Genomic DNA, 25,914 nt, shown 5'->3' with positions numbered 1-25,914 from the left:
AGGAAGCCATAATTTCCTTGCTCTAAGGGATACATTTTAAGTATGGTATTCTATATGAAAATACCCTGTGAACCAGACGCTTCAAGGAGCTGATTCACCTTTTTGTTCTCAGTGTTAATTTCTTTTCTGCATCATTTGTAAGTTCTGATTTTAAGTATGAAAAGAAAATATTTGTTTTTATGGCCTTGTTTTAGCAATTGTTAGGAAGACAACTGTAAAAGAAGATAAAAGAAGCTTTCTTCAAAAGTTCTAGCATCAATTGTGGAACACAGTTCTGCAGCTGAAAATTGTAACACTGCTAAATGAATGAAAAGTGCATTGAAAAAGGCATTTTTTGAATTAGAGTTTTCAGGAAGGCGGGAGCCAACACTTGAAATTAAATATTCAGAGACATGATTAAGTCAGTATCCTTTCACATAAGCATTTACAATTTTTTTAGCAGCGGGAGAACTTCTATCTCATCAAAACAATAGGGAGGAACCTACCTGAAGTCCAAAATCAGAGGGCAAGAGCCATGAGAAAAGTTCCAGTCCCTTGTTATGCCTGAGAACAATACTCTCTATTATAGCAGAAGAGGTGAAATTTAATGAGTGTGAAATTCTGTACTGGAAAAATTAAGTACTTAAGTAGGGCAATATGAAAGTGAATATTTGAACAACTAAACCCATGCAGGAGTTCAGGGTTGACAGTGTGTTCATGTTTTAGATACATGATTTTGAGGATGCACATCCCAGACACGTTAAACCCTAAAACAACTTTTGTCTTGATGTTTAAAAATATTCTTGAGGCAGATAGGTCTGACTGAAATTAAACTGTCAAATAATCTGTCAGTACTAGTTGGATGGGGGTGGACATGTATTCACCCACACTGAGATGCAAATACTTCCCTTGTGAAATGAGGCAGCTATTTAGGAGCTCTATACAACCATTCGGGATAAAAAAAAAATGGGGAAGTATTTATCCAATTGAACTTACAATGGGAATTTTAGATAATTGGAAAGGGAAGTCACAGGAATTGTGACTTGCAGAAAGGAACATTAAATTGTAGGAATGAACATTACATGGATTTCTTACTTTGCGCTGAAAGTTTGGGGTTTTTTCATTTCTTCCAGGAGAGTTTTATATATAGGCTTTCAAAGATTCAAAAGGATTTCTTCCTATTTCAAGTCAGAATCAGCTCTGCACCCTTCTTTGTCTAACCTGTTCTGGGAACATCCAGTGATGGAGATTGATAGCACAAACTCCCTCCAAAAGACATTGCTGGTGTTTAAACTACCCTTTTCTCTCAATATTGAACTTTAATTTGCTTTATATACACTTATTACTGCTTATCTAGTGGCAGAAGGAAGGACTGTCAGTTTCCTTCTGTCTATCTGCTTTCACCTAGTCATTGGTTAGCTCTTTAAATCTTGCCTTTTGCAGCACATTCTGCAATTTCTTTTCTACTACTGTCTACTGTCTTTGGACACACAAAACTAGACTGTGTGTTACATTTGAGGTGTTGTCAATGCTAAAATGAGTGTCAGGATATTTCAGATACCTGTTGGATTAAATACCTATTTTGATGTCCTAAGACTGAAAGAAAAAGCTGTTCTGAGAAGAGTCCCAAGAAGTCTGTTAGCCTTCTGTAATTTAGCTGGATAGTGAGTGTTGTTGCAGAATATGACATTATGGAAATTTGTTGTAATATTTTTTTGTGTAAGAAAGCCATAGGAGTTGTCTGAATTAACTCCTTTTTAAATAGAGTGTCTCTACTAGAAACAAAAATGCTATAATGTGGAAATACCACAGCCATATTTGTTTTTCTGTGAGCACTTGTTTTAGATGCTTAAATTAAGCAAGAAGAGAAGTTGGAACAGCAAAATAACCAGCAAAATTCTGAATCTCTGTTGCTGTTAAGCTATGCTTGCATTTTCCTCATTACATAACCAAGTTATCTAGTTCTGCCATATGCCAAGGTAGTTTAAGTAGCAATACTGTCCTTCCTGTTTTCATTTGCTCTATTATTTTGAGAAGCTCTGTGTCCCTTTATCAAGAGCAACAAATAAATTTTCTTCATCTTGATTACTCCAGAACCCAACCACTGACTTTTCAGCTATTTCAGTTTTGCTTTTTTGGACTTAACAATATGTGTGCAGCTTTTGTGAGTTCTCTTCAGCAGCCATATCATCTGATGTTAGAGTACAAAGTGTTTAAACATTAATATTCAATAATATCTTTTTCCCAAACGGAAAAGTGATTGATAAATCTCAGTGGTTGGTAGAATTGTTAAAGCTCTTTTTGTTCCTAAGTATTAGCAAAACTTTTAATCTGCTTTAAGTATGCTGACAGTGATATTTCCACATTACTTTGGGCTTCTTCATTGGTTTTCTACAGCTCTAATATTTCTGTTTATATCTGTGCTCTTAAGTTTCTGTTTTGAACATTATAATTCTATATGTATGGGGGACATACTCTTGGAGCTCCTTTTTGTGACCAGGCAATTTCTGTGTTTAATGCAGTTATTTTTTAAAAGCAATTAAAAAATAATTATCCTTAAGGTTTATTCATATACTTTTCTTTAAACTGTTTTCTTCATTTTGTATGTTTCTAAATTCATGGAAGGCTTAGACGTATGTTGAATCTTTATGCCTCTTTGTGCTGTGTGTTCCTGCAGTGAATACATGCAATTAAAGGAAACACTGGATGCAAATGGTCCCATTACAAAGACAGAAACTTTGTTGTTTTCTGCTTGTGATCCCATTCTCCTTTCTGTGGTTTCCATTTCTTTGCTGACAGTGTCCTAGTATCATAATTAGGAGTGCATTCAAAAAGTTGTGCACTTCACCTTTAAAATTTTAAGGTAGGAAGTCTTGGAACACAAATGGCATCTTCCAAGTGATTCTCTCTAGAAGCCTATATATAGATTCTGTATTATTGTATAAAAGCTGCCATTTTTTTCATGTTAAAAAAATAAAAATAATGTTGTTTTCCAGTCCCTAAACAGGTGTTTGGCAAGGGAAGTCCTTTTGGGTGTCGTAGACAATGAAACTCCAACTTCCTATGACATGGCTTACTCAGAACTACAAAACAATGCTAAATCTGCATAAAAAAATAATTTACAGGCACTTTTCTCCTAAGGTTTTTCTTATGTGTTGCTCTTATGTACAGCTTCCTCTTAGTGTTTTGGAATGGGGAATTAGTGTGCATAACATGGCATTATGAGTAGTTTTTTCTAAGTTAGTCATCTGATGCCCAGTACGGACCTGGTTCTAGACCTGGTGTGCTCATGCTAAACTGGTCCAACATGAGGGCCCTCAGTCTTTATCTTATTATGCTAGAATTCCTTCCTGATTATATTCCTTACAGAATTAGGGAGCCCAGTAATCCTGTTACTTGGTGGTGTCACTTTATTATTAATAAGGATAATAGTTATTAATAAATGGAAGTAAAACTGACAACTGAGTAGCAAACTAATTATTAGTACTAAAAAGGGAACCAATATTATAGTTAAGCATCACATTCACTATGAGACATCCCTTTACAAGTATTTTTCAAATTACTCTTAGTGTAATTCCTGAAATATAGAATTAATATTGGGAGTGGATGAAAAAGTAAATAATTTTCAGATTCTCTCTAAATGTTTTACTTAAAATGTGAAGGAATGCTGCTTTTTCAGGAGTAAACCACATACTCTTACCTTCATTAGATCTTTTGAGATCTCTTACCTCAGAAACAGAAGCTTTGACTGCATGTAAGCATTTTTTGTTGTGCAGTGTGTAAAAAGATCAAAGACACTTGTTCTACATCTGTGCAGTCTGTTAGTGGGGTACGTGACTGGTGACTGAGTCTCCTGAATTGATGGGGTGCATCAATAATGCTGAAATACATCTGGTGGTAGACTCTCACAGGAATGGGGGGTTTGGGGTTTGTTTTGTTTGTGTTGATAATAGTGTATGGAACTGGGTCTTGAATTGGTTTCCTTTCACCTTTTATAAATTAGAAATTTGTTTTCCCAGACATACTATATAGCACAGAACTAGTAAGACTACAGCTTCAGCAGCAGTCAGTACTTGCAAGCAAGGGGTTCGTTAGATATTTTTACATTAAAGGAACTAGAAAAACCCATTAATTTTGTTAGTGATTCATCATCTTTTTTCTGCCTGTTTTTTGAAGGGCATGAAAGTTTCTGCTCTATTTCTCAACCTCCTTGGTGAGAAATGCAATCTGTTCGTGAAGCATCTACATAAATGGATGCCTGTCAACAATCTGGCACTTGTTGTCATGTTCTTCACCTAAACATTTCACAGGAAGCTCCATAATTCTACACTGGGGTGGACAGTGTTGAGCTGCACAGAGAACATGTACAGGAACTGTGGGAGCCTTTCTGCTGAGGTCCCCCTGTTGTCTTAGAGAAATGTGGCATTAATGGATCAACGTAGATCTCAAACTCTCAGCATGAAGCAACTGAAAAGACAGAAACTCTGTGATCTCCCTCAGTGCTTCTGCCCATAAAAATTTTCAATTCAGTAATGCAGTTTATGCATGTGTGGTAGTTGTGATAATATTTTTTCCACCAACAGGGTGCAAAGACTTGTTGATATTCTGAGTCTTATTGCGATTTACTTACTATTACTTTTCCAAATGTTTCTGTTGAATTAACCTCTTGATCTACATGATAGAGCAGTCAGCTATACAAGCGTGCTTTGATTTGCATGGCACATTAACTTTTATAATTTTTATGTGACAAAACTGAGTGTTTTTTCAATTCCTGAGTTATTGAACTTATTCCTTCTTTACAGCTTCTTGACTCTGCATTGTCTTCATTGTATTGGAAATTGTAGTGGAATATTCACAAAATGCTGAGGAAATAATAGTAAAAAAGATTAATCTTAGAGAGGACACATTATATTTGAGAGACAAAGGATATTTTAAATTAAGGTAGTCTTTGTATGGTACTAATGAAAATCAACTTGCAACACATGATCAATATATTTTTGGTAGCCCATTGCATGTGGTAATAAGGTACTTCCATAGAGGTTTCACTGGGAAATAAATACAATATTTTTAATGGAAATTGAGATAGTTGTATTTTGTGATAAAACAAATAGACTAATTATGCTAAAGTTCTCTTTGTTTGAGAGAAAAGTGTTATTTTAGATTTTTCATGTTCATTTCATGTTCAGTTGCTGGGGTGGATTGACCCCAGCCAGCAGCCACTTGCCAGACACAACTCAGGAACAGTGAGAGAAGATTCATATCTGGTTGCCCTGAACTGGGAGTTCTTAAATTTCATGCAGTTCTCTGCAAGGAAGTAGCATGAGTGATGTGGTCTATACTCAGTATTTTTGGCAGTGAGGGCAAATTGACATACAGTGGCAGGATAGATAGGTAGCAAGAGAACCTGTTTGAAGAAATACAGAGGAAACAACTCCTACCCTGAGTGGCATCAGGAAACAACCTGTACTAAAAAAGGCTGATGAATAGGTTTTTCAGAGGTCAGGCTCTCTCCAAAAAAGCCATATTTCTATATTTCACCATGGCCATATTTTCTTTTTCATGGATAGTTCTGTGAAGGAGCTCAGCCATGTTTTAACTCTGTGGATCTTCATCGTTCCACAGCCAGTCCAAGTTAGTCTGTGGACAAGCATACCCTGTTCCTGATCTAAGAGAGATGAAGGAATCTGATCACTGCTGCAGAGGTAGCAAAATATTTGTATGTTAAGTATTTGTTATCTAAAATATTGCTTGCATCGTAAAGCAGTTAGTATGAAGTTTGCTGCTTTCTGATGGCCCATTTGGAAGCTGCTTACTGACTGGTATTCCACAGGAAACAAGTCCTTTATAAAACATGCATGTGCGTCAAGCATTGTAGTAAAAATGTAAAAGGAATAATAAATACTGTAAATAAGGAATGATACTGCCCACAGTAAAGCATTAAGAAGCTAAACTGATGTTAGGAACGTATGAAACAGTGATAGTTCTCTGAGGTTATATCTAAAAATATATTTATAATAAACTGAAATGAGAATACACGCTCAAGCATGGGCCCAAAATCACATAAACATTTCAGTTGTTTAATTGAATACTTCCCGATACAGTTTGAGCTGTGCCAGATCACATTCTTTCAGATGATGCCCAGACATTGGGTCCTAGCATGTGTAAGAAGAGACTGTTTAAAATAAGGAGTGGCAATGTCACCTCCTTGCTTCTGAGGAAAGAGATCATCTGTGTGGCAGTGAGCCTTTTCAGTGCCACTTAGCTGTGGATCCAGAGAATGGTTTCTGGCTGGTTAAACTGTATTTTCTCAGTAACTTGTCTGTTTCACTTAGCAGTTAGATTGGAAGCAAATTGCTAATATGTTTTTTAGGAATGCAAAGGCAAAAAGGGAGCAAAGACCTTTTTTGCTGTTGCCGTTCACCACTTTAGGCCTTGTAAATCTGGCTCTTGGCTATCCTTAAGGGTCATGAGACAATCAAGATCTTCCCAATGTCTCCCTTCTATGTGTATTTTCCTTGCTCTGGTCATCTCTTCCTTGCCCTTCAAGACTTCTTCAGTTGCCTCGTTGTCTTTCCAAATCAAGATATTTGTTCATCTATCATTTGTCTGTTTTTCTGAACCCATGACAAATGGGTTTGACCTGAGCCTGTCCTGGGTAGTACTGCAGCATAGGCAGCATCAAGATAATTGGTTCTACTTACATTTTCTGACCCTTTTCTTTCCCGTAACTGAGGAGTGATTGCCTGGGAAAAATAAAGAAGGAAAGAAAGGAAAGGAAATAGTTTGTTGCCTATCCTTGCTGTTTGTCTGGCAAGTGCAAATGCAGTTACTGGAAAGGTCTAGGGTGAGTCACCATTTCTGAGATGTCTTAAGCACAGAATGTGGCATCCTGGATTGAGGTGGGGATGCCACCACTGCTGGAGCAAGATCCACCTTCTGTTTGTGCTCAGATGTTGCTATATATTCTACATAGCCATAGTGTAAACTCTTGTTTAAACTCCAGCATTTGTCTAACTTTGTAGTAACTGTAGAAGACAGTAGAAAGTTTTTGAACACTATCTGGTGTTTCTTAAAACAAAACCATGAAGTCTTGTGGTATTTTCTTTATGCATAAGACTAATATTTTCATGATAGCATTGGTAAATAGAGCCTTTTAAAAATCTTGAGTTCTGCAGGTGAGTTAATAATGACTACCACGACTAAGTGAAAATGTAAGCAGTCCTCTTGATGAAACATTGTCTGTTCAGTGTCATGATTTTGCTGTCTTCTGACCTCTGCAGAGAAATTCTGAATTCCAAAATTAAAATGCACTGTTATTTTAAGATTATAAAAGAAAAATATTTTAGTTTGGTTAATGTGATTGTTTCAAAGGTTTTGCACATTTATATCTTTATACTAAAACAGTGGTATTGATGTAAGAGTGTTTATTAACTTACTTTTTTAGGCACATATTAGGGTCAAGTCAACAGTCTTGTTTAGGTTAGGTCAAGGTTATTTGTGTTGTAGCCAGTTAAGTTAACAAACATTCAGTGTGACTCAGCTTTTCCACATGCTGTGAAGACATTGTTTAGCCCACAGCCCTTATGGGTGCTGGATCAATATCTTTGTGCTGTAAAAGACTTCCTGGTTTTATCAAAGTTCTTGTTGCAGGTGCTGTTATGGTAATCACTAAGGACTTCTAAAAACCTAACTAATCTAGAAGAAAAAATACCAGTCATCACTAAAAAAAGACAATTAAATTTAATTTTAAGGAAAACTTCAGTGATGACTGAAAAAAATAGAAAAACCAACTCTCATAACTTCCTAGATTAAAGCAACAGAAACTAACCATTACAGAAGATGTGCAAAATTGTAGTAATATACAGAAAAGACACTCTTAGCAGTGAGAATCCATCTGCCAGTATGTTACAATTTTACTATGTCAAAAGAAGTATTTCTGCAAAATTATCACAGCAACAGACTTTTCTGACTATTGGACAGTATTACTAATTGCAATGAAACATCATCATTGTTTCAAGTATATGTTTTCCAGTTCTTCCAGGTTAAGTTCTTCAGGTGGGAGACATTTATTTCTCATGTGGTTTTCATTTGACTATGAAAACTATTACTATGCTAATCTTTCAAATACATTATTATTATTAAACCAAACTGGTGAAGAGTTGTCTCACCTTAGAGAGTATTATCTTTTTTTGAAGTTAATTTCCAGAAAGGAAGGAGGCTGAGTAGGTTGTCCGTTCAGATAACTGTGTATATGATTTGTTATTATTAATTAATTTTTGAAAACTTTGCAATTCAATATGAAAATATGTTAGCATTTAGATATATTAAGTCTTGCAAAGTTTCATTCTCTAATAATAAAACCGTTTGATTGTCACAATAAACAGAGTTTTAAATATAACTAATATTTTCTTTTGCCAGCTTCTCTTTGATCCTTGTTTTGAAAACAACTGTTAACAACAGCACGGTTATGGATGTACATAGTTCAGTTCATATTTGCATGTGGAAGGACCAGTGCCATTGAAATTACTGACTGATGTGATGGATAGTGGATTAAATGAATTATTGAATACTTGTAATTAGATGTTCTAGTTATTGAAATTTGAGTCTGCATTTTTTTTTGTAGTACACTTGAAGGCTTTTTAACTGAAAATCCAGAATTTGCATAATCACTTGGCTTCTATATAGTTATTGGTAAAATATTGAGATGTTTACAGTTGTTAAGGGTAAAAACACTTCAGTGCTTGCTTCTGTTTTCTGTCTGTTGAGGAAAGATAGGTGCTGAAGGCTCCTTTTACCCTGCATTTTATGGATGGTCTGCTGCCAAACTGCCCACAATCTCGGCAATAACAAATTATTACTTGACATCCTCATCAGCAGTCTTTTTCATCTATAGAAATAATTTTATTTTGTATTTCTTTGAAGTCTTATGGGTAGATAATTATGATGTAATATTTTTAGAAAATTAAAGAAGCACACAATTTCAGTGTGCTTATTACAGGTAACTTCAAATGGTAGTAACACTTCCTCTTGTTACCATAAACACTGCTACAATATCATATATGTTCTATATGAATGTTTAGACAGCATTTTTTTAATGCTCAGTGTTTGGAATAAAAGTCTGTTATTTGCCTGTTGCAGTTCCACTTGTTAGTAAATTTATTTTTTCACTTTTATCTATTCATATTTTGTTTCTCCTTATTAGTGGAAAGGGATTGGTTAAAACAAAGGGGGAGAACTCATTTTAGAGTGTTTCCCTTTACATTTTCTTAAATCAGGACAAGAGGGTATCTAATAAATAACATCAATACTTGAGTTGATTTAGAAATCTTGCTAAAATTTAAATCTGGAACCTAGAAATTCTGGTAAGTGGTCATGTTAAAAAGCTGATATTTTTATTTCTGAAGGGGGGAGGCAAGACATGTTTGAAATACACAGCTAAACTGTGGCAGTTAAGCAAGTTGTTATCCTGTGAAGGTCATTTATCCAGTTTCACTTGTAAACTAAAGCAGCTTTGACTAAACCACACTGAAAGGCAATTAAAGTGATTCATTTTACTTCACACTTGGAGAAGGCAAAATGGTGTTTATGGACAACTTTGATATCTTAATGGCTACTGATGACTTGTTAAGCAGCCAGAAATACATCCTGTTTCTGAATCCCATGTAAGCAATCTTCCACTCCTGATTCTTACAGATGTAGTCTAGTTCCTCATTATGGCAATTATACTGACCATTTAACTCTGGTAATTTTGCTTTAAGCAGCTATTATACTGAAACAAGGCTTTCCATTAGTAATGGGGACTTTAGCTCCAGTGCCATAGTTTCCCTATTTTGTCTCATGTTTAGCAGAACTGAATGCTGTTTATGGTGGTGTAATACCAAGCATCGGGGCTTCTTTTTGCTTACTTTGGTCTCTGCATATCAGCATTATTGGCAGGAATAGGCTTAGCTGAGGGAATTTTTCTCACTGCGGCAACAGTTGGTCCTTATACAATGTTTGAAGAATCACACCATCAAAATTACTGTTTTGACTTGAGAGCAATGTATGTGGGGAAAACTGATTCAAACAGAAGATATTTCTTGTGTGTAATTTATCCAAAAATGCTGTGATTGAGTTTACTTCTAGGGGTTATGTCTTATGATACGCATATTTTTATATGCATACGTAGTATGTGTAATACTGCAAATGTTTTTTTTAGGTAGAAAAAGTCGAGCTATTTAAAAGAGTAAAAGGAATAGGAATATAAAGAGGGAGCAAACAATTAAAAACATAATGAATTTAGAGGGAAGTGCCTGTGGTATTTCTGAAATCCAGTGAAATGAAAAAATCTTGCAGTTTTTGAAAAGGATCAACAGTTCCCATTTTGAAGAATAATATTTCACTGCCTCTATTAATGAAAATTCTTAAGAGTGCCACTGTGTTTGTATAACCTCAAAACATACCAGTTTATTTCTCTGGCTCTACTTGTCATTGTTTTTTTCATTGCATGTTGCCAAAACATGGAGTAGTGCATTGATGTAAAATTGAGTGGATTCTTTTGTAACATAGAAAGAGTTTCTTGATTGTGTTTTCAGAAAAAAAGTCTTAGTTCTTTAGGCTGGGAGCATGAAAAAAGCATTAATTCTTTTGCTGCAGAAAACAAAAACAAAAAGAAAGAAGGAAAAAAGTTACCTCAGAATTTTTAAAAACCTTTTTTAGTTTTAACAGGATTTAATCTGATTTTGAAGCTCAGATTTCTCTGCATTGAAACAAAAGATTATGGTTTAATTTTGAAATATTGTTTTGAAGCATTGTTTTATGTGCCTGGTAACTTCAGTCTCAAGAAACAGATGTCTCATATTGAGTTATCATTTAAACATTGCATCTTGGGCAGAGCTAAAATGTATTCCTTTTGGCTTCAAAGCATATTTTGGGCAGACATCTGGGGAGAGATCATAGAATCGTGTAATAATATAATACAGACTAGAAGGACACTCCAGAGGACACCTAGTACAAACACCTGTTCCAGGTCTGATTAAATCATCTTACTCAGTAACTTGTGTGAGGAAAAAGTTACCAGCAGTGGCTGCAAGATACATTTACTTCTGTCTCATTTCCTAGTGGATATTGCATTGTTCACAGGAAGAGAAAGGCAAATGAGCTGACTTGCTTGGGAAGGAAAATATTTTCAGAATATAATGATAAATATTTTCATAGATGAAAAAATATATATCCTGTTTGATACCAGTTTGAGAAGTGCTCCAGTCTGCTATCAAAATCTCATTATACATTAATTGTGTTTTCCAGTTTTGTATTTTACAGTTCCGTGTTTTACAGCATAGTAAATTCTCCTGGGTTTGTATTTGCAGTTTCCTGAATGTGGTTTTTATGGAATGTACGACAAAATCTTGCTCTTCCGCCATGACCCTACCTCTGAAAACATTCTCCAGTTGGTGAAATCAGCTGCAGATATCCAAGAAGGAGACCTAGTTGAAGTTGTCTTATCAGGTAACTAAAAAACAATGAAAATTGTTGTCATTCTTGTGCAAATGGAAATATCCAGAGTAGTTTTCTCCCATTTTTTGACCCAGCATAGGTGAGAGTCCATACAACCAAAATTTCCTTTTTCTTGAGTCCTTTCTCAGACATACTTTTTACTTTACTTTTTTGCTTTATTTTTAATTTACTTTTTACCTTTTTTTGCTTTACTATTTACTTTCTTTTTACTTTACTTTTTACTTTCTTTTTTCTGTTGCCCTGTATATTTTGTAGCAACCTCTTTCGTCCATATTACTAGCTAAGCAACAGGTTAATGTTAATAAGCTTTTTGCTTTATGTAGAGTGGTATGAAAATGTCCACTAGTAATAGAGTAATTGCTTTTTCATAGCCCTGCATAATTATGCTTGCCTAGACTGCTCTGACTCTATATGATTTATTTTCATAAATTAGGAGAGGAGAGGGAGAACAAAATTATGTGACTTAAATATAGAGGAAGTGTGAGGATGTCATTAGGTGTCAATAGGACTTGTCAAAAGCATAGATGTAAGAAGATATGAGCTATGCGACTAGGAATGGTGCAGAGTCTGCAGGGGTGTGCAGTACAGTGAATGCTGGAACTGTAAAGATGTAAAGGTGTTATTTGGCAAGTAAAAGTTGGAAGATGGTTGAAGGGCTGAATTTTTGCAGTTGGAACATGGAGTTAGAGCATCTGGAAAGATGCTTAAAAGTACAGAGATGTGTATGCCATATGAAAGTAACAATTGCAACAGTAGAAGAGTGTAGGATTAGTGAAGAGAAAGGCCAAGTCCTAATGGATGCTGAAAAGGGTGGAAGTAAGAGTTAGGTCACATAATCTTAGCCAACTGAGCTTTTAAACATAGTCTTCTTGTAAAGAACCCTAATCCATATTTTTCAATTAGAACATGAAAAAGTGAAATAAGGAATAACGCATGTCATTCCTGCAAGTCATCATTCATCTTTTCCATATCAGGAAACAAGATTTTCACTTTCAAAAGGATACCAGTAATCTGAATTTAATATTCCCCACAGAACATAATCACTCCACATCAGTAATTGTGATGCAGTGAAAAAAGTTAACAAGGACTTCAGTGCTTTATTTGGTATATTGTTTATATGCTTTTGAAGTGTAGATCACATAGTTTGCCAAAATGAGACAAGTAGCTGTTTAAGTCTTGAGGAGTAAAGGGCAGCAAATGAAATTTCTAATATGACATGGCCTTACTGATGGCACTATTACAAACGTAAACCTTCAGTTAGATGTCTCAAATTAAACATGTTTCCTCAATAAACACTTGAAAGCATTAGTGTCCTCCCCCAAATGATCTTAAACTAAATGCAGCAATTCATTTTGCAGACAATTCCTGTGTCATGTAAAGGGTGGGAAGTATTCCCAGTTCTGCAACATTGAAAATGAGAAAGAACTGTACAAATAATCTCTAATGTTTAGGGAATTATTCAAACTAATGCAGGTAGTTTTTTTTATTGAAAAATATTCTGACATAGTTTGAAATTATTATGGGTTTTGGCAATAGTGCATATCAAAGTAGCTTTAGATGGGTTATCTCCTTTTTAAATTAAAGGACAAAGTATCTAAATACAGGGCCATAAGAAGTCTTTTTCAGGATGTTTAATAATATGCATTGAAAATTTATTTTGATGGGATTAAAAAAACCTGGAAGCAGAAGAGATTGCCCTTCAGCACTACAGTGTATGATATTGAGTGCTTGAGTGGTGGAAGGACAAATGAAATACAGTATGTGTTCAGATGCGTATGTTGAACTGATTGAAGTGCTTTATTTCTAGCCTCATTATAAAGAACTATACACAATGTACATTCTAAAGTTCTGTAAATTGGTAATTGTTTTTGAAGGTCATGTCCAAAAGAGGCAGTAGAACACATTGTTACAGCAATGGCTTTACTGCTGAAAACTCCTTGTGCTTTGGGTCAGCATCCCCTGAGGCACTGATATCTGATGTCAAAAGCTGTCCTGATCGAATGCATTCATTTTTTATTGCTCAGGTCAATACTGGTCAGAGCAGAGAAAGCTGAACTGTGAGTCGTTCTATTCAGGGTTATACAATCAGTAGTATGCATTTTCTATTTTCCATTGTGATTTACTTAAAACTTTATTAAAACAGCTGGATGACCCATGTATTTTTTGTTTCTTTTTTTCCCTACTGCACTTATGTTCTTGGCAGATTAAGGATTAGTAAATATGACTGTTTTGTGGTTTAGATCTCGTATTGCAAGTTCTTGAAAGAGCTGAAAATTTTCTACAGAAACTTACAGGGAGAGGTATTGCTCACTGTAGCTGAAGCACCTTAGTTTGTTTCAGTGAAGAAAATTGTACAGGCAGATGTCACACAATATAACTGAAACAGTTTGTGTTAGAGCAAAGGTTTCTGGTAAAACACAAGAAATTTGCTCAGCTCATATTCCAGCACCTGCTGTGCTTTTGTTTTCCTAATGAACATTATTACTTGTGGTTTGCATTGGTGCAATACAATGTAGTATTTAATGGACTGCAAGAATCATGCAATGTTCTGACCAAATGTTGTGTGTCTGTCTGCTGACTCGTTCAGAGGAGACAAGCACAGGCTGTAGCAGTCAGCCAGATGGATTGTGGTTCAGTGCCAGTATAGATTCTGGCATTTTGGAGCTGAAAGGTCAAGCATTATTATAAGAGTAGAAGCAAAAGTGTATGTTGAGTGTATGAGATTTGATTAGCTGCACACTAAAAGAGGAAAAGTGAACTTCTATTATAAATGTATTAGCCCTAATAAATACGGGTTTTAGTTTTGCATCCATTGTTTTCTTCCTTTTCTTTTATGTATTTTTAAAAATATCTGTTTGAACACTTTATTTATGGAATTCTGATAGTGTTTGTATAGGAATATGGTAACACTTGACAAATGTATCAGAACCAAAAATTTGTATGTTTAATACATTTGGTTTTTGGGCCGTGCTCCTGGGCATTCATTGAACAGTATCACTAATACCCTTCTGGCAGTAACATATAACTCACCGTGTTTCCATTTTCTTAGCTGTATGTTTTTATTTAATTTTTTCTTCAAAATATTGGAAAGTTCATCTTGTCTTCAGATGCACAAAGGAGGAAAATTCTTTACTATGTCTGTGGAAGTCTCCACTAATGTGTTCATTGAATCCAACATATTCTCAGTTCTATCACATTTCAGACCGAAAAGGATCTGAATCTTAAGAGAAAAAATTTTATTAAAGTATATTTGTAGGAAGGCTTCCTTTTATTAGAATACCATTAAAAATTAGTAGGCAGGCCAAAATCAGGAAGCAAAGTAAAGTAGTTTTAGTCAAAGTTACAGTGAAAGATGGCTGGAAATGAGTAGTCAGTCATTCATAAGCACTGAAAGGAATAGAAACCAGAGTTTAGATCTTTTTAGATCTCTCTTTTTTTCTCTCTCTCTCTCTTTCTCTCTCTCTCTCTCTCAAATTTGGTCTTATTGTTTGCAGAGGAAAAGGAAGCATATTTATGTAAAGGAAGTTTAAGCTGAAAAATGTCCTTCAATCTTGATGTGATTAAGTAGTATTTGCTGAAATCTTCAACTGGACCTCTGAAAAGTTAACTTTCATGTTCCACTCATGAAATAAAAGATGCAAACATTAATTACCAAACTAGCATAATGTAAAATTTGAAATAAATTTGAACAGAATGGATTATATTTGCTGTGATAAACTCTCTTCTTTAACTTAACTCTTAGGTTTTTTGGAGATCTTTAGTGTTGTTTTGACTAGCTCATAAAAATAATTTATTTCAACTGCAATTTGTTGATGCCGATGAATTGATATTAATGATAGTGCTGGCCTTCATACCCTTTCTTTGCAGAGAAGTTAAATAGTTAACAAGTTTTTACTTTAAGTTGTTATGTGAGATCTGGAAAGTAGATGAGTTAGCTGCTTTCTGAAATGAACGATGTATTGAAGATATTATTTAACCCAACATGTCTGTATGTCTGTACATGCAATTGCCATCCTTCATCTGTGTATCTCTGACTTTTTTCAGAATAACTTTATTTGTTGTTTTTCTCTTAAATGGAGACACAGACTCTATAGAACAAGCTGACAGATGAGAATTGCTGTGGTTTTGTACATCTATTCTCTTTTTGAGTTCTGTTTCTTAAGGACTTCAAGGAAACAATTACTTGAGATGTCTTTAGACTTGTTTTTTTCAGCATAGTTTGTCTTCTGTACCTTGTTCATGGAGTTTATTAAAAACTGCTGTGTAAATTTGCCAAGTCTATTCATGATATAGAGGGGGAAAAATTGCACATTTACAGTTTTAATTTGGTTTGTTTAGAAAAACAGGTTTGTTCAGGCAAATTCTGTCTTTTTTTTTTTTTTCCCTTGGGGAAAGTTACATTGAGATACAAGAGATTTTTGTCTGCTGCTGGAAAGCAGACAGTGAAACGTTAGCATCTTGTGTGAATTAGTGAAATGTACTTCATCTGCTTGCTGTGAGCAGTTGTGCTCAACTTGGCAGGATTCCTGAAGCAAGAAAGTCAAATAGCAGCTATTTTACGTTCCCTTGCTGTGCTGATGAGGGCAGGAATTGATCCACTGCTTTTGTTAAGAAGCTGTTTCTGTTGTAATATCACAGAGATGGTAGATCACCTGGTTGTTAGATGTGGATATTTAATTTTGATTCAGTGCAGTTTATACTGCCTATGGTAAAATACACTGGGCTGAAAAAAAGCTGTGGATAGCTATACAATTACAGTAAATGCCATTTATCAACACATAACTGGATTGTAGTGTTAGTTCAACTTGAGGTGAAACATTATGATGTTATATCTCTGAACATAATGTTATAGTACTTACATAGCTGGTCACAGTTTGTGATTTTGCTTTGTTGTGATTGAAGAGCATCCTTCTCTTGGTGCCTTCATGTCCATGTTTACATGCTATTTTTTGGTGTTTTGAGAAATAAAAATATATTTATTCTAAGTTGAAATCTTTAACAATTATTCTTCTTCTATGTCCTTTCAATTTTCTCTAGCTGTCATTTCTCTTATTTCTGTAGAGAATAATGCTCATTTGTGATTAGGTTAAAGTTGATTGGTTTTGTATCCCTCACTGTTCATTAGTCTCATTTTTCTTGAGTCATGAATTCAGATAGATGACTGTGTTTGAAGTTCTCAGGACTGAAAGATCATTTTTTTCTTTTTGATTTGTTTATGTTTGCCTCATTGTCTTTTTTTGCTGTATAACTGTGCTAATTGTTACTTTCTGGACAGGGCCTATATGGGAGGTCACTGCTACCTAATAGATCAAACGTCCAACCTTATACATCTCTAATTGTCTGATTTTTTGAGAGAATACATTTTCAGTTTGTGTGCTCTTTAATGAAATTGTCAGTTCATTTGGGATATTACACTTGATTTTTCAGATTTAATGCAAACACTTTCAGTTCAAATGCTCATGAAGAAACTGTGCTTTCACAGGAGAGCAGGGTAAATGCTCAAATGGACAAATAACTGTTTATGACTTAGGAAGGAAAGGGTAGAAGTGCATGCTGTTTTTACAGTGGAAGCAGGTTACCAGCAAGGAACTTAAGTCTGTGCTGTTAAATACATTCATGAATGATCTGGAAAGCGTTACTAGTAAAGTGTCAGGTGTAGCAGCAGAACAGAAAATGGTTTGCAATGTCACTGCCCTTGTGTCATCTACCTTTGTCACCTTCTCTGCTTCAGAGAATGCTGATGTTGCTTTGAGAACTCTTCTTTCAAACACAGGGTTTCAGACTTAGTAGATTTTTGTCTGATCCAGTAATTTGTATGCTTTTGCATTCCTATCATATGATTTCACTGAAGAGAGACATATTTCATGTCACACCACTTTAACAGGCTCACCTCAATAAGTCGTACACCCAGCTTTCCAAGAAAGGTGATTGAAGCTAATTAGCTACGTTAATTGAAGTTAATGCATTAAAAAATGCCTATCAACTTCCTAAGTGGACCAAATTAAATCTTGATTTAATTGGTATATTATATTTATTTTAAAGCCTTTGGAGTGAAAAAAGACCCTTATTCTCCTTTAAGTAGTCTTAGATCAGTGAGGCAATTTTTTTTACCTTTCTTATTAATTTTTACTCAGTTTTCTTAATGTGATACATATCCTATTTACCCTTTTAAAAATGATTTATAGATACTGTAATTTTGATTGAGTTTATGCAATCCACTTAGTAACGGTAACTCAATATGTTATTCAAGATTTATACTTCAGCAGCCCCCATGTCAGCTGATCCTTTCTCAAGACTTAAAGTGGTAAATAAAACTTGGAGTCTGCAGTATGTTGTCCAATATTTTAATGGATATTTGTGTACTCATTTAGACTTACAGTGCAATGCTATCATCTCATTAAGATTCAGAATCAATATGGAAGGCTTATAATTAAAAAAGCATTGATGAAAAAAGCACAGTATAATAATAAAAACATGCTTTCATCAAAGGATATATTAACTCTGTTTACTGTTTTACAAATTTATTTACTATTTAGTCTTTCTTTACATCTCTGGTATGTGAAACTCGGGTATAACTATAAATTATTTCACAGGATGTGTCTTTATTAGCACTTGAGCTTTTCTTAAAGATATAGTGGCAAAGTGCAAATTTTGTGACTGAAAATCTTCAAGCATCTACCTTCATATGTGTGTATTTGCTTATTTAAAATTTATATATGTAGCTGAAGTTATAATATTTTCTTTCTGTACCCTAATGGATTATCTTTTGCACACCCAGGGGTGTGTACACCTCGCTTTGGAGACCACTGCTATAGCTTCAGTTGAAGTTGTATATTAGGAAAAAAAAAAATAATCTCTTTATGAGTTTTTTTTTAATATTTGGGTAAGAAAATTTCAATTTTTTTTCCTCCTTTTTAGTTCTTCATATTCTGCCAGTTGTTTTTGCTTCTAACAAAGATTTTAATTATAAAACTGCTACCATTCAAAGAATTCTCTTTTCCTCACCTGATGCTAACCCCTTTCATCAAATAATTACTTCCCCAGTTTATTCTCACTAGCTACAAATTTAATGGGGAGCAAGCCTTGCTTTCAGCTATTCAGAAAACTCTTTGATTTGTTGTACAGGGTTTTGTTTGATTGATTTTTTTAATAGTTTCTTTGACCAGTATGTGCTTGATGAAACATTTGTATCAGTGTGTTTGTTAAATGATAGTAGTGGTCTTGAATAGACAGTTAGCTATAAATGATTCAGCATATCGAAAAATAAAGGGTAGCCCACTTGGATTAACTTGCCCATCAGACTACTTCTATACATGGCTAACTGTGTGTTCTGCCCTGCTCAGATGTATGTCAGGAAAAAAAAAATCTACTGTTTGGAGAATATCTCTGCTTTTTTTAGTCTTTCTGAAGTTGTTTTCTCAATCACTTGGTGCTTCAGTAGGCTTCTAATTAAATATGACTTATGTAAAAATATATCTTTCAATATCACTACTGAACTCATTGAATTTATTTCCATTGGCTGACTGCTGGCTTTGATTTTGAAAGAACAAACAGAAATACACAGCCTTATAATAATTTCCAGTAAATTATGTTTGCAGCCCTTTGTGGTAAGATACACATCTTCTTTTAGGAAGTGCTTGAGGTTTGTAGCTAAAAGGTCTGAGCACAAACAAGTAAACCTCTTTTCCTTGGGGAATACAACAATTTGAAATGGCAGCTAAGGAGAAGGATACTCAGGAACTGCCACAGATGTCAGTGTGCAGGTTTTTATATCTTGATTGTAGTGTGACCCAAACCTGCAGATACTGTCATTCCAGCTGAAATCTGACTTACTCTGGCTTTTAAAGAGAATGGTTTTTTAAGCATAGTTAAGATGTGACTTGTTGCCAAAAAGAAGGCTGGAGAGATTTTTTTTCCTGCTTCTTAGGATGTGAAGTCTTACATCGCTGTAGCTTGGTAATGTTGGTAATGCAGAAGGTTATTCTGCAGCTGTTATGTTTGTTTCCTGGCTTTTTTTTTTTTTTTTGTGTGTGCTTCTTCCTCTTCTTAAGTCCAGTAAATTCTTACTCATTTCCTCTTCAAACAAAACAATTCCAGTCTTTTAATCTCTCCTTATATGTAAGTCTCTTCCATGCCTCTAGTGGTCTTCCTCATCTGTCACAGCAACTGAACACAGAATGTTGTATGGGGAATAATAGTATCACCATTTCCTAGTCTTAATTTCTAGTTATTTATGTGCATAGGTGAAATATTGGGTAAATATGTTGTGAGTAGAACACTTCTGTTGTCTTTAGTGAGCAACTAAACATTTTGCTTACATAATTTTGACCTTCTGATTTACCTGGCCAGGCACTGGAAATGTTTCTATGATGAGTCATTATTGAATTTTGTAAACAATTTAAAAGATCCAACCACAATTCATAATTAATTAGAAATTCATAATTAATTAATAATTGATTTGTTTCTTCCAGGTTATGTCATCTTGTGCATTTCTTTAGCATTTTTTATTTCCCTCCTCCCTTTTCTAGTGTTAGCCTGTGAAGATTCAAGTGGAGCTAAGAAAAGTGAATGGTTATATACAGTCATGCTCCTGTTCCATATCTCTGATTGTCTCATCAAAGATCTGAGACCTTAAGAGAGCATTATTAATCAGACAGACACTAAAGCATATTCCAGAAGTGGTCATACTAGGATTTGTTGTTTCATCACCATCCAGAGGCTTCAGGTGAGGCTGTCTGGCATGTAGTTCCCTTGGGTCCTTTTCGTCACCCTTCTTGAAGGTGGAAATGACATTTGCTTTCCTCCAGAATTTGGGCATTTCTCCCAATCACCCTGATCATTCAAAGAGTGTTGAGAGTGGCCTCGCAAGGACATCAGCCAGTTCCCATGGTACTGCTGGGTGCATCCCATCAGGGCCTGTGGACATCCAATAGAACTATGCAAAAAAACCCCCAAACAACCCACCTGTATGTTCTGGAATAGTATATGTATCTATATATATGAATTCTTGGGGTAATTTAAAAGATATCTAAACTTTTGCAGATAGTACAATTTATTAAAAATAATGTATTGTATGCGGAGGTGGTTCCTTCATTCCTTACTGAATTCAGCATAAGATTATACTTTTAATTCCATTAAACTTCTGGCCAGTAGTATTTATTCACCATATAACAGAACAAAATCTTAACCTTTTATGAAACAAACATTTTACAAGTGCTATTAATTCTTTTTGAGCACCTCTTTTTGAGAACCTCTTTTTGAGATTTTTTTTTTTTCAGAATCCTTGGAAAAGAGCGGAGACGATCATTTAAAAAATCAGAGGAGATAAAAATGTAAAGGACTCACAGCATTTATTTTAAGATATTGATTTAGATCAGTCAGAACATGGGAAAGGAGCAAGAGGCTTTTTTTTTCATTTGGGGCTGCTCCTTAGTGCCAGTAGACAGAATTAATTTTGAAAGCTGTATCAATAACTCCAGTAAACCTGAAGAGTAGTTACATTTTTTTTCCTATGCTAAATTGATACCTTTGCAGTGTTTTGTGATTAACAGGGCTTGAAACCGTGAAGTAAGGTATTGCTTTTTTTTCCACTTGGGTAAACTCTGGGCAAATTCATAATGAAAGAATTGTGTGAAGGGATTTCAAATGAACTTACACCTAGTGACCTATGTAGTTTGTAGATTTGAAACTGTGGAATAATTCACAAATATATAAAGTACATCAAAATTGAACTTCTAAAATTTCAGAGTGTCAGATGAATTCAGATGAATCAAGCACATTGACACATAAAGGTTAATCTTTTGTTATCACTCCTTAAAATTCTGAGCTAGCACTGGACAAATGCTTGCAAATGGTTTTTTGTCCCCTTCAGTTTATTGTTCAAATTTCAGGTGACTGATGGGACAGTGTAAACAACAGCCCATAGTGAGTCTGGATACTGGGATTTAAGAAGGAAGGAAATGAGAGCCTTGCTTGGATGCCTCCCACACTGGCTCATTTGCTCCCTTCTCAGCCTTACATTTGCCAGCTTCTCACTGCTCTTCCCTCCTCAGGAAAGAGGTAGCTACTGGCCAAGGAAGGCTGGGCACCAAATCTTCTTCGTTCATGCTATGCCACCACTTGGCAGCTACCAACCTTGGGCATCACTGATGAAAATGCGCAGAGGTTCTCTGACCTCCATCTCTCTTTGATCTTTGGGATCTTCCCCTATGTCCAGCATCTTACCTTTATCCAGGGTTTTCACCCTTGCCCTTTTACACACACCCCTCCCCCCCCTCCCCCCACTTCTTTCTGACATTACTGTTTCTTTTTGGGGACCTTTCTTCTTTCTCTTACCTCTGCTTGGCTTTCTGGGCACCCAAGCTCATGTTTCCAAATTAAACAGTCCAGGTGCAGCAGCACAACATGTTACCAGCCTTGTAGCAGGTGATTGTTTCCTGTGTCTCTGTCACTGGAAGATTGAGAACATGCAGCTTTTGATTACTCTGAATATTATGAAGGCATTGCAACTAGCCTGTACCAGTTGCATTTGCAAGTAGCAGGCTTCTGCTCAAGAGTTTCAGATACAGTTCTGAAAAGGTATCTTTCCTTCTGTCCCCACCTCCTACCTGAATGTCAACTTAGTATTCCTAATTAGAACTGGTTTTATCTAAAGCACGGGGATAAAACAATAATAGGTAAAGAAAACAAAATGTATTATATTAGAAGAATTTTCCCTGTATGTAAAATTGAGTGTTAAAATACTCCCATTCATATCCAGAAAGCTTAATTGATTCAAATTTTCCATATCAAAGTTTCCCTACTTCAAGGCAGAACAAATAAAGAAATGGAATGATTATAAATGTGCACACATACAGGTTTCAGGAAGTGATTGTTTCTAGTCAGTATTAAGGTCCTGATAATTTTAATTTAGTTGATGGAGATCAGATATGAAGCCTTTGGCCGATATGAACTGCCAGAACTCTGCTAACTTTAGGGAAACTCTGGAAACTCATACTGTATTCGATTGCCAGGATTGAAAAGAATAAAATGGTTTCCTTTTTCTTAGTCTAGCTGAGTTGTATACTCAATTAATTGCTATTGTTTAACCAGTGCTTGAAGTTTAGTAGTCCTTAGTTTTGAGTTATATTAATATTTTAAGTGATAGATGCCAGCAGTTCTTGTAAGTAAGGGCTCAAGTTACAAATGCTTGTGGGAACTCAACAGAAAATATTACTCTTAAATGCATTCCAAATCAGAGAAGGTAGCAGGAAAATGCTTGCTTTTCATAGCTACGAGATATTGCTAGTCTTGTGATTGATGGTTTCTTCTGCCTTGAGAGGCATGGATGCAAGATGACAGTGCCCATTATGTGAAGCTCTGTTACTCATAATAGCAGGATTTCACCTCTGCTTATAGTTCAAAGCCCTTTCAGACTTGGAACACAAAATGATGAAGTAAATAATTTGCCTCTCTCTCAAAGCAAGACCTTGCCTCCCTGATTTGCAATGTCTTCATGTTTTACTTTCCAGCTGTGCTGAATGAGAGATCTGCTGCTGAGCCCAGAACAAGGAGTACTAGCCATTAACAGCCAAGTCATTAATAGACCTGATGAAATAGTCTTGTCAAAACTGCTGCAGTTTCTGTGTCTGTGTTTTGGTGATACTAGGAAAGCTTAAATAGATGATGACAAGGTAGTCTGAGTTAACAGTGTTGTATTAAGAACATAATATTTTGCATACTTTTCTGCAGAGTAATTAAGCTTTCTAGGATGTGCTTACAGCTGTATTTGGAGGTCCCTCTTTTTTTATAACACAATTTTACATGAAGCCACAAAATTGTGTTCACCCATCACTACTCTGTCAAAGCAGAAGGGTAGCCTGATTACAGAAGGTTTTTGTTACCAAGAATGGCCTCAATTTAATTTGGAAAAACTATACATATCTTTCTCTTAATCAGCAGGTTATTTGGTGTGTTTTTTGTTTTGGGTGGGTTTTTTTTGGTTTTTTTTTTTTCAGTGAATAACAGGAATATTCTGAAAGTTAAATGTTTGAACATTAATGGCTGTATGAAAGGCTTCCTAGACATGTAATTTTTAAGAAGTTGACTGATCAGATGGTAAGAAGAAGTTTAAAAGGTGGACCTAATTTATAAATCACTTCCTAAGGCAAAACTACTCATGGAAGATTTGGATTTCAGGTTTGCTTCTACAGAGAAAATTCTTCTCACAATCCCCAGATTTTTTAAACTGTTTTAAGATAATATATTTTTGACCCATTATCTGAATTATTAAACTAATTGAAGTTAACTGAGTTACTGAATTTTTTTTTAGGTTATTTGTGGTTTTGGTGCACTGTTCATACTACTTGTAAAACTACCCAGTAAATCAATGTAAAACTACTCTCCAGTCTTCCAGTTTACTAAGTGTCATTGATGCAAAAGAGAACTTAAATACAGGCATAACTTTAGGTTATACATTCAATGCATTTGTTGTGAACTTAGATACATTGCTAGATTGAGATTTAGGCTGTTTTTATTGTACATATCCATTGTTTTAATAGTTGTTTGGTTATTACTCGTATGCTTCTAGAAACAACCTCAGGAAAGTTTATTTTTATAGACAAAAAGTTTGTGTCTCTAAAATTCACATATACGTTACCAAAATTCATGGCTACCATGTCTTGGGTAGGTCTCTTGTAGGGACTTCTTTGTCTTCTCCTGGGAGAGAAGGGCATACTCACTGAGTATCTTGTTTCCATCAGCTTCTTGATTTTACTTGGAAGCTTCTTGAACCAGTTGGAAGCTGGTAGGGCATAGTGTTCCAGTTTTGGTATGTACCCTTGAAAAGGCTCCTACATACATACGTACATACATACATGCATGTCTTTTCTATGATCATTTCATTTGCAAAGAATCAGAGATGTTAATATTATTCATAAATCTGTAGGTAAGTACGCGATGCAAAATCCATGAACAAAAGTCTGGAACAGAAGAACCAAGGCTCAAAACTCTAGATGGAAAGTTTGAAAGAGACAAGTAGAGATGGGAAGACTTAGTGATGTGTTTATAGCTGATTTGCTGAGGAGATGTCATAGCATGCTGTAGTGTGTTGTGTGGCTGGAGTTTCCAAACTGCTGAAGACAATGTCTTCTCATATATATCATGATTTCATAGACCAGGCAAGAGAAGAGGAAGTGAATCATCACGGTTCAGTATGATTTGCATGTATAATTTGGTCTCATCCAGCTGCTGACTTATCCTAGCTCAGTTAGTAGCCATACGTGGTAGGAGCATACAGGCATCTGCTGCCTGACTGTGACAACTTTTCCTCCTGTGGCTGCATGCTAGTGAGGTGATAATGGAGGGCCTCAAAAACAAATCCTTCTTGAACTTGGCAGATCAGTGAAGCAACTGAGACCATGGCATAAGTCTTTATTGGTATCTTCCTCTAGTTATCTAAAAATCTTTCCTTGATCAGTATGCAGATTTTTGGTTTTTTCATTAGTAGACAAGGAACAAGCCAGGGTATTTGGATCTCTTAGGAATTCCTTTGAATGGAACCATTAAAAAACAGGGCTGGAGGGGAGGGTTGTTTTGGTTTTGGGTGGGTTTGGGTTTTTTTTTTTTTGTTTCTGTCAATTGCAAATCAGGAATGTATTTCTGTTGAAAGAAAAAGTATTTATATTAAGTTCCTACGTACCTATTGCATTCATCCTGCTATCTTTGAAGACTAAGAACACAAATAACTTGTTTAAAGGGCAGTCTGAATGAGATCAAATGTTTGCATATGTGATTAGTATTTAATAACATTTGACAGATATTTCTTTAGGCTATGTGGAAAATATTTAAGTCTGTTTTTAAAAGTGTTGTGGTACTGGTTCTCTCTGTATTATAAATAGTTTTTAAAACATTTTAGTTGGTTATTTCTTTAGTTTGCACTAGAGCCTTTAACTAGCCCCTCTAACTTTTGCAGCTTTTACAGTAGTTGCAGGCTCATGTCACCTTCTAAGGATTTTGTACTTCAAGAAGTGCATAACCTTAATCTTCCAGACTGCCCTGCAAGGTTTTTTTCTTTATTGAAATTTGGGTGTATCATGACATGTTTTGGTTTTAAGCTCTAATATATGATTTTGACTTGTGTGATCAGTTTACCAATCCCAGCATAGGCTGATGAATTAATTGTACCAAGTGATCAGCAGAAACAGACTATTTTAGATACTTTCATTTACTTGTCAAAAAAACTTTGCAGAATTTCTTTACTGGATGTGTTCAGTTTATTTTATGTACGTATACCTTCAAGGTGCAATGAGTCATGCCTGTAAAAGGGTATTTTGAAAAGATTCTGACATTTGATTGAACTCTGACAATTTTGGTAAACATTGATAGGCTATTATACTCCTGTGTTTGACTGGGAAAATATTGTCAGAGATGTCGTTGCTGCAGTAAATACGGCTTTGTGCT

At 35.2% G+C, this 25,914-nt stretch overlaps 1 protein-coding gene across 2 annotated transcripts in view; it reads left to right on the top strand.

Annotated features, from left to right (window-relative positions):
- Positions 1-25,914, top strand: part of PRKD1 (protein kinase D1) — a 114,681-nt gene that overhangs the window by 46,348 nt on the left and 42,419 nt on the right. For both annotated transcript variants that reach the window (XM_062494679.1, XM_062494678.1), the window contains exon 2: positions 11,328-11,466. In XM_062494679.1, coding sequence (XP_062350663.1) covers positions 11,328-11,466 — 139 coding nt within the window. The remainder of the gene's footprint in view (positions 1-11,327; positions 11,467-25,914) is intronic.

Source organism: Cinclus cinclus, chromosome 6 (genome assembly GCF_963662255.1).
Source record: "Cinclus cinclus chromosome 6, bCinCin1.1, whole genome shotgun sequence".
In the NCBI taxonomy this organism is placed as follows: domain Eukaryota; kingdom Metazoa; phylum Chordata; class Aves; order Passeriformes; family Cinclidae; genus Cinclus; species Cinclus cinclus.
Note: the sequence above shows the minus strand (reverse complement) of the source record. Positions and strands in the feature narration are given on the sequence as shown.